At 37.2% G+C, this 9,629-nt stretch overlaps 2 protein-coding genes across 4 annotated transcripts; one reads left to right on the top strand and one right to left on the bottom strand.

Moving 5' to 3' along the window:
- Positions 1–3,601: 3,601 nt before the first annotated feature.
- On the top strand, positions 3,602–4,480 carry LOC115711927 (uncharacterized). Its single transcript, XM_030640121.2, has one exon. The coding sequence runs from the start codon at positions 3,752–3,754 to the stop codon at positions 4,274–4,276; it is 525 nt and encodes a 174-aa protein (XP_030495981.2). The 5' UTR covers positions 3,602–3,751; the 3' UTR covers positions 4,277–4,480.
- A 623-nt stretch (positions 4,481–5,103) lies between these two features.
- LOC115714046 (telomere repeat-binding factor 2) lies at positions 5,104–9,313 on the bottom strand. Of its 3 annotated transcripts, none has more exons than XM_030642568.2 (7): positions 9,150–9,313; positions 8,173–8,380; positions 7,802–8,016; positions 7,249–7,333; positions 6,409–6,492; positions 5,729–6,078; positions 5,104–5,509 (listed from the first exon to the last, which is right to left on the bottom strand). In XM_030642568.2, coding segments are annotated over exons 2-7 (885 nt in total). In that variant the 5' UTR covers positions 8,323–8,380; positions 9,150–9,313; the 3' UTR covers positions 5,104–5,508. The 3 variants fall into 3 exon arrangements, with proteins under 3 accessions (XP_030498428.1, XP_030498429.1, XP_030498427.1); XM_030642569.2 differs by having other exon boundaries at positions 5,748–6,078; positions 9,150–9,310; XM_030642567.2 differs by having other exon boundaries at positions 5,104–6,078; positions 9,150–9,310.
- Between the last annotated feature and the right edge of the window lie 316 nt (positions 9,314–9,629).

Below are 9,629 nucleotides of genomic sequence, written 5' to 3'. Positions count from 1 at the left end.
GACTGTGCCTTCTAGTTCTACCTTTGCTATGTTCTTTGCCCTATAAAACTTTGTGGTAGTTACTTTAGAATATTTTGTGTCTTTGATTATCTCCAAGAAGGACTTGTACTCAATTGATGGATGTCATCTGAATGTGTCTCTGAATTGTTCTGGTAGCCATTGTGTAGTAATATGTCTATTATTCAAAACAATGCCACAACTCTCATGCTTAGGTTGACATTTGTTTACCCTGAATGTTTTCCCATCTTGCTTCACATATGCATAGAGCATCAAGTTACATCCTTCAGCATTACATTTCACCCTAAACTTCTTGCAGTCATTAGCCAGTAGAATGTACTCCTTGTTTTCATGAATGAAATATTCCTTGATTGTCTTCCTTAGAACTTCTATGCTAGCAAACTCCATGTATGGTTTCCACTCCAAGGCATCCAGATTTGTCTCTGGATTGTATGGCAATTTATATGGTCCTCCACCTTCATTTTCTTCATCACTATGAACACTGCCCATTTCATCTTCTTCACCAATGTCACCTTCATCTTCACAGAGGTTATCAGGAACCAATTCAGTGTGCCTTCCCCACCATTCACAATTTTCAGGTTGTGTGTAGCCATGCCTCTCTACTTCTGGCTCACCACAGTATTCCTCCTCATGCAAAACAAAATCAGCATCTGGTTGGGTTTCTGGTTCAGGGTGAGATTTTGGTTGGGTTTGAGGGTCAGGTTGGGATGATTGTGAGGGAAACTAAAAGTTAGGTTGGGTTATAATATTTGGTTTAGGTTTGGGCTGTGGTATAGGTTCTAGTTCAAGTTGGGGTTGTGATATATGTTCTGATTCAGTGTGGGGGGATTTGTAGTTCCTCCTCTGCCTAAGTCTTTTGGCTCTTGGTGGGGTTTCTGGTTGAGATTGGGGTTCCTTAAGCTTCCTCATTTGCCTAACTCTTTTGGCTCTTAGAGGTTCTTCAAGTTTAGGGTGGGTTTCAGACTGGCTATGAGTTTCTGGTTCAGGGTGGGGTTGTGGTTCTGGTTGGGTTTAGGGTGTTGGGAGAATGATTTCTGGTTCAATGTGGGGTTCTGGTGGAGTGTGGGGTTCTGGTTTAATGTGGGCATCTGGTTGAGTGTTGGGTTCTGGTTCAGTGTGGGGTTATGATTGGGCACTGAATCTCAACCTCCTCCTCTGCCTAAGTCTTTTAGCTCTTGGAGATTCTTCAACTTCCGTATAACCAGTGATCTCCACATCTGGGGAACCTGTTGAACCATGATTATCCTGTAAACAAAAAGAAAATTAAAAATTAGAAACATGCCAACAAAACAGAGCCAAAATTATTCATTTTGACAAATATATACACTAACTTGGGATGCTGGTGCTACATCTGGCAAAGGGGGGCTTTGCTGCAATGGTATTGGATATGTTGTTAGGCCTCCATCATCATCCAAATGCCCCAAAATCTCCTCAGCCCAGTCCATAATTTCAAAAATATTCTGATCATCAGGTGGATCTCCACGATCTTCAACTTTGCCATCTCCATCATCATGGTCATCATCTCCATCATCATCTCCATCATCAGCAGCAGCATCATCATCTTCTTCAAATTCTAATGATGAGGAGGATGAAATATGAATTGTCTCAGGCACAATATTACATGGTTGGGGGTTGCACTCTCGAGAATCTACCTCTTCATTAATCCATTGTGCTGCTAAATCACCCCATTACACAAACTTGTTGTAGAATTCATCATTAGGATAATGATGGCCTTTTGGATTTACAACAACATCTGGTACTAATTTAGCAGGTTGGGGTTGGGGGACATGCCTTACTGGCTCCTCATCCAGTCTCCATTCAACTGCAAAAACTGGATCTGGCAATACCAAATATATGGTGGCCTCCCTGTAATTTCTACCCCTCAAATCATCCAACATCATAATAATTTCACTTTCCTCAATTACCCTAAACCCCATATTCAAGTTCTTCCCTTTTAGCTTAAACAGAAAACCAAAAGCGAATATGTATCCCAATACCTGAGCCATTTCTTCAAAGTGGAGCCTGCTGAATCCATTAAAACTATAGAAATCAAAGTAGGCAATTCGACTGTTCTCATACTTTCTATTGCCACCTCGGGTGAACCAATAACCACCATGGAAAAATTTCACAGTGAAATTATCCAAATTCAAACCTACAAAGTTAATATGTAAGTATAAGTACACAGTCAAACTTACAGGTGACATAGGCAAAACCAATAAAACTTTCTCAACATGTTGACTTAACCCTCAATAGTAATTAACCCCCAACAACAATTAACCCCCAATAGCAATTCATCCCCCAATGCCAACAAACAGACAAAGAATAATGTAAACTAGATAAAAACATGTGGAAATGTTCCCATTGAAGAAAACAACAACCAAAGATTCCCAACGGCCTTTGACTAATCTGTTTTAAGCAATAATTTCAAACCTTCCACTTTAATGTCATATCCAACCACTGTACATGATATAGACCACAAGCCCCACCACAAACCATTAAAGCTACTACCCACTGAAAATTTCGTATAAAATCCCCCCATTAACTCATTCTACTCACATTCACCCAAACAACACCAATATTTTTTGAAAACACAAAAAACCCTAGAATTTATGGATCTGGGACTTATTGTAGTCGGGAGGAGGACTTCTTCACCTCGACGACGAAACACCATTTCAAAAACCTTCTACTTCTACCAATTTTCTGGGTTTCGTTCGATTTCACACGAGGATGATGAATCTCTTCTTGGGTTGGCTGGGTCTCGTGTTTCCCTCCTGTGTGCTTTCTCTACCACGATTTTTTTTTGGATTTTCTTCGATTTATCACGAAAATGGTGGTAACTTCTGGGTTTACTTTTTCTAGGGTTCCTTCGATTGCTCAAGCATTTCTGAGTTTGAGTTTTTTGTTTTGATTTATAGTTATAATTTAGTTTTAATTTTTGAACTGTTTATATTTGAGTTTAATGTGTCTTTTGGAGAATTAATTGTGTCTTTTAAGGAATTAAATGTGTCTTTTAATTTTAATATGTGTTTTTTTTTCTTTTAATTTTTTGTCTTTTATTTTTCCTAATTAGGCATTAGTTAAAAAAAATTCATTAACCTTTTTTTTAATTTTCACTTCATAATAATTAATGACATGGCAAGCAATTGCCTATTTGGACTGAGCCACGTAGGCAAATAACGGGTCAGGGAGACGGATGTATGTTTTTGCTATCAGTATAGTGATTTTAGAGATTATCTCGTACAAATTTAAATTTTAAAGGTTAAGTGAAACCAAAACGAAAGTTTGGAGATTTTTCCGTCATTTACCCTTAAAAAATAGAGATGCACATTGGTGAGCGGAGTTGAAGCGCTCATAATTACGCGCAACGAGAGAGAGGTGTGGGTAGTCTCCTCCTCCCCTTTCTCCTAAATAAAAAATTGTAAAAAAGTAATTGTTAAAAACTTAAAAGTCATGTCGATATTTTAAAAAGGAATTTGAAAATATATTCCTGAGTCCTGTCGTTTGGGGAAAACGACATGTAGCTTTACTGTAGTTTCCAAAATTACCCTCTTCTCTATCTAGACTATACCCCTAAACCCCTGAGGAGCCAAAAACTGGAGCCTCTGCACTCACTACTCACTGGGATCGCCCATGAAACTGAAACCCACACCAAAAAAGAAAATTCTGAAAAATAAAAATTAAGAGAAACCAAGAAATTCAACCCAAAACTCATATTCCGATAATCCAACCAAACATGTCTTCACTAGCCACAAAAATCTCCCCGAGGTCTCTCACCAGGCTCTTCGCCTCCTCAAATCCCAATTTTCGCACTTTATCCGCCGCCACAGCCACAGCCACAGCCACAGAGCCTCGAACCCAGAAGCTCGAGCGAATCGCCGACGAGCTCCTCGACCTCACAAAGCTCGAGAGGTACGACTACTCTGTTCTCTTCCGCCATAAAATGGGCCTCAACAGGTACGGTCCGGCGATCTCAGCCCCCAGTTCAGGCGGTTCAGGAGCGGCTGGATCTGGGCCGGCATCAGCTGACGCTAAGGCGGCGGAGAAAACGGCTTTCGACATTAAGCTTGAGAAGTTCGATGCGGCGGCGAAGATCAAGATCATAAAGGAGGTGAGAACTTTTACCGATTTGGGTCTGAAAGAGGCCAAGGAGTTGGTGGAGAAGGTTCCTGTTGTGTTGAAGAAGGGTTTGACAAAAGAGGAGGCTGGTCCAATTATGGAAAAGCTCAAGGAGTTGGGTGCTACTGTAGTATTGGAATAAGTAAACTCAATACTCAATTTTTGTTTCTTCTTCTTCTTTTGAGTTTAGTTCCATTGATGTAGAATAATGATTCTTTGGTTTGATCATAAATGGAAAGGGATAAACTGTTATTGAAGTTTCTTGTGTTACTCATAAGCAGATTATGAGTGGAGTTTGAAAAGAATTTTGGTATTTGCTAATTCATAGACTGCTTTTCTTTTGTTATTCGGATTGAGTTTGGTTTGGGTCCAAGTTTAATGCTTTTTATAAATTTTGAAGTGTATATATGAACATGATGTTAGCAAAACACTAACTCAGATTGTGTTTTTTTAAGGTGGATAAAATGTTACCATTTGGTTACCATGTTTTGTTGTTGAATGTTCATTGTTCTTGTGATACTTCTGGACCTTTGAAGGCCTTCCTTTTTATAACCATCCAAATTGATAATTGTCGAAAATCTTAAATGTTTTAAAGGGTTCATTCGTAGTTATTTCTAAATCAATTTCTTCTTTGTGGGTTTGATTGTCTTAAGGTTATGTGAAAATCAAACAAAAGTCCCGTCAAAGTTAAATCCAAATCTAAAGGGTTAGTTGCCTTGCCTTTGTTCTTCGTATAATGAAAGGAATACACTCTCATCAGATGATTTATAAAAAAAAAAGTCTAAAAAGGTCTAATCCGACTAGGCTTTGCTCCAAAATGCATTAAAAAAAATAATGTGTACACACAATGACACTAATGGCGAATTTTTTAAACAATCATTTTAATAGAACCCACTTATTAAAAGTGATTTGCTATTGCACGTATCATTACTCTTTGTAAAAAGAAAACCACATATGAGCAAGGAAGGGTAAGAGAGAAAGTCCACAATGACTAATAATGTAAGAACACAAAGGGCCACAATGCTCCTACTACCATACATTGTTAATTTTCTGTTCAGTCGATCTTCCCTCTGGATCAAATCAAAACGAGTAACATAGGGAAGGGGTTCTCATGGGGTATCCATAACTCTTTCTTTCTTACACAACTTTTCATCTGTTTTCAAAATCTAAAAACAAAACTCCATATGCAATGGAACCCCCAAAAAAGTAACATAAGTTCACATAAAAGTCACATTCTCCAGATTTACAAGCCTAATTTATGTACACCAGCAGATGCATGAAGAAGACATACCGGGTTGGGATAATTTTCACATACCAAATACGGTTCTTCCTTTCGTTTGTGTCACTGACATGTGAATTTAATGTCATGTCACATCTGAAAAATGGAAAACCCAGATTAACAACCTGAATAATTGTAGTTGTAGAATGTATGCTTTATTAAAACATGTAAAGACCGACACATTTTCTCAACTATGGGAGGAATATTTGTTTCACCCAAAGCAGGAAATCCCTTCCCCCCACCCCCAGTACTTAGAATCAAATTTTATGCCAGCAACAGTTCCCTACAAAAACCAATTTAGCCAGAGTAGTTTACCAACACCGAAGCGTCCTACTTTTCAATGCTTTCATTGCTGCTTTGGCAAAAACTTGTGCTGCCTCTGCTTCAGCTTCAGCTGCCTCTGCCTCTCTTGCTGCCACTTCAGCTGCTGCAATGGCAGCTTCTGCCTCAGCAACTGCCTGTGCAGCGGCTGCAGCTGCCTCTTGCGCAGTCATGCTCCTCATCTTTGAAAGATCTGCATCAACCTGAGATTTAGTAAGAATAATGACATCACTCTTCTCTGCTACTGAGTGATCCTTTGGCCTTTCCTCGAGAGGTAACACAGATGAGTTTCTTCTCTTTTCAGCACCTGTTGAGCTTGATCCAATCCTGTATCTATGCTTAACCTGTAAACACAAATAATATGGAAATGATAAACTGGAAATTGTACTTTTAACATTTAAACTTTTTTTTTCCATTTAACTTTCACTTCTAGCATATCTCTGCAATTACTAATGTGCTTTCATAAACACCACATTATCTGAAATTATCGAATCACTGATCTAGACGCGTGCATAACAATGGAAAACGATCTACATGTGCATACTTAGATTACAGATTGAAAAAAAGATATTCAATTTTACAGAGCAATGCTTTTCGAACTCAATCGATTCCTCATTGCAATGCACAAATGGCAAATGTATTAAAACAAGCACTTTTAATCTAGATAGTCTTACCTTAATCAGTTTCCCGTTTTCTGTCATATGCTTTAGTTTTGTTGATAACAGCTTTTTGAGGTTTGGTGGCGCCCAATATTTCTCCTGCATAATGAAGTTGGAAAATATCAAGAAGCATTTTAAGGGAGAAACTAAACACCAAAGTTGAAAAAAGAAATGTGAAATATGTGAAATTATTTTCATATTCTGGATTACACAGTTTGTCCTTATTAGTTGAGATGACATTGTTTACTTAGCAGAATGCAGAAGCATTCAATAGAATTGGTAAGTGGCTATATCACAAAGTTCACAATAAGCATCTTGAAACTGTCGCCAAATTTTAATGGTTGTGAATCCCTTTATTTATTTATTTATTTTTTTTTTGCTGTGTAGCCCAGTTGGTGCACTACACAACACCTTAAAGAACCAAGAGGTCCCAGGATCGAACCTGAGACCACCACCCTTTTCCCCACCATCCCTCAGGTCAGGACCCTCACCACTGAGATATAGCCTCAGTGGCTTAGCAGTAGTGAATCCAATTAATTTGAAATTGGCAATATTATCGGTGACACAGGTGACTCAGCCACTACATGTTACTATCTGTGTCCTCTGCTCTTAGAAAGGAGACAACTAGGCTATAGTACAAATCAGCTAACAATTACTCTAGTACATCACAAAAAACAAAGTAAAAAAAGAATCTTTGAAACGATTATGCAGTTTGACTCCATGAGTATTTGTTTAATAAGTATGATATATTCCGGATAGTTTTTCAAATATTAAGATTATGAAAAGCTTCTCAAATTGTTATTAATTCTTACCAGAGGCTTCTGAGACCAAATTAGAAAATATAAGCACAGATACCTCTATGTACATTGCAATTGCAGCCCTGTCAGAACCCCTCAGCTCCCTCAAATTGGTAATAGCATCTAATATAAGCTTATCCAACCTGCAACCAACCAAAGAAAACCCAAACAAAGCTAGTCATTACGCTTCAAGCAAAATGAAACAGTACAGCCTCCAATATAAATTTCTGTCCATTAGAACCCTCAAATTTCCACCTCAACAAAGAAGAGTGCAATCTAGAATCTTCTAGGATTTAAGTAATTTTTAGAAGTTTATGCAAATTACCAAATTGGCCACACACACTAGTATAAGCAGACAAATTTTGGCCATAAACAAATGCAAATCACCACTTAAGCACTTCTAACAACTCAACAGGGATAAGCTAATCAAATGTCTATAGCTGAAAAATCCAAGCATCCAACCAAAAGCAAGGCTGTTTCTAGAATGATATCAAAGAATGAGAAGGACCAAGTAAGAATAGCTTTTCTTCAGAATGAGTTGTCTATACTAGGAAAAGAAAAGCTACAATCATTAGTGAAAAAAGCAAAATTGTTAAGTCAACTTAATCTACCTCGCATTTGGTTCTTTTGAATTGGTATTTCGCATTGTTCCACTAGCAATTGCAAGAGGCTTAGCATCAACAACTTCTTCAACATTCTGAACTACAGTAACCAAAGCCAAAGGGTTGTTATCAAGTTTAGGTGTTGGTAGGTTCTTTTTAAGCGCAAGCTTAGCTTTCTGCCTTGACCCCCATATTGCAGTCACATTAATATTTCTCCATTTATCCTGTCCGAACCAAATAAAATGTGATCTTGAAAGATGCAAAATGCATAATATAATTGGAAAAGAGTTAAAGGCCCAAGAAACATAAAACCATCCATCCAGACTGATGATATTCTGAAACTTACTTACTGTCACCGCAAGAAATTTACAGATGGATACCTTGAGATCAACATTTGAACGCAAATGCAATATAGAACTGAACTCTGGATCTGTGAGTATCGTGCGCCATTTTCCTGCCCCATGTTTGATTACCCCAGCTTTAAGGGCTGCTTCTTCTTCTGCTGTCCACTTCTGTTTAGGAGCACCCATCAACAGAAGTCCAAAAGCCTTCTAGTTCTAGGACAGTCAAACTCAGCACTACCACTGTCTATACATAGACCAAACATAACATAAATCTTCCATACAAAAGGAACTTAAAATAAACCAAAAAAGCACAAACAGAACCACAAGAGTTAGAATAGGTTGAGAAATGTACACCTTTAAGGGCCACAGTAGCGGAGAACATATGCAAAAGAAGGAATAAGAACAACTAAGAGAAAGACAATATACCAAAAAAGTCGAAAATGGTATAAATCACAACAAATACAAAATACTTTGTCCAATTCCAGACATTTGATCCTCTTACAAGAGACGTGTGGCTTGGACACGGGCCAACAAAATTAAAGCTACATGTAGCAAAACTAACATATGAACAGAATTATAGCAACCCTTTTAAGCTGAACTATCACGTTTAAGGTCTCCAATTTTATATAATTGACAAATAATAGTACGGGTCTTGACAATCTTTAAAGTTCAAACCATTATTACTAGTAAAAAATACACAGCGTAATTGGATTCCCTTGTTTTTACCATACCAAATTCAAAGAAGAAAAGAAATTGAAAAGACAGTAATGCAAGAGCAACAAACACCAACAGAATCGTTCATTTTTCGAAACAAGCGAGAATTGATATACAACAAATTCAAATCCAGCGATACAACATAGAGTGCGATCATCATTTATTGACCCCCCCCCCCCCCCCAAAAAAAATAAATAAATAAATAAATTGTAACAAAATTAGTAATGAAAATATAAATATGAATTATTTTTGCATAAAGAAACAAAAATGGGTGAGTGAAGAAGGGGGGATGGAAGTACCGGATCGAAGAACGGAGAAGAGAGTGGCTGAATCCTGATCGGGAATGCGGGAACAGACCCAATTTCACATTCTCATTTTTATTTTGGTTTTTGGGATTCGTCCCAATCCTTTTTAGTACAAATTAAACATTTAACACCAAAAATAAATAAGGAAGAAGAGGGAGACACAAAAAAAAAATGGATGTCTTTTTATTTTATTTTATTATTTATTTTTTGGGGGAATTATAATATTGCCCTAGTCAATAGACAATAATATTATCTATTTTATTCTTACATTTTTACAAATAATGCAATCTCCATTTACTAATAATTTAGTTGGAAAAAATGAGAGAATAATAAAGCATAATTTTTTTTCATTCAAAAAAAATTATATTAATGGGTTCATTAATATCGTGGTTTATAGATTGGTTAAGCATGCCCTTTCCATATTGTAACTTTATTTCAGTACAATTTTAACACTATCGTATTATTAACAAAAAA

Source organism: Cannabis sativa, chromosome 4 (genome assembly GCF_029168945.1).
Source record: "Cannabis sativa cultivar Pink pepper isolate KNU-18-1 chromosome 4, ASM2916894v1, whole genome shotgun sequence".
NCBI lineage: Eukaryota > Viridiplantae > Streptophyta > Magnoliopsida > Rosales > Cannabaceae > Cannabis > Cannabis sativa.
The sequence above is the reverse complement of the archived record's forward strand: the minus strand, read 5'-3'. Positions and strand labels throughout refer to the sequence as shown.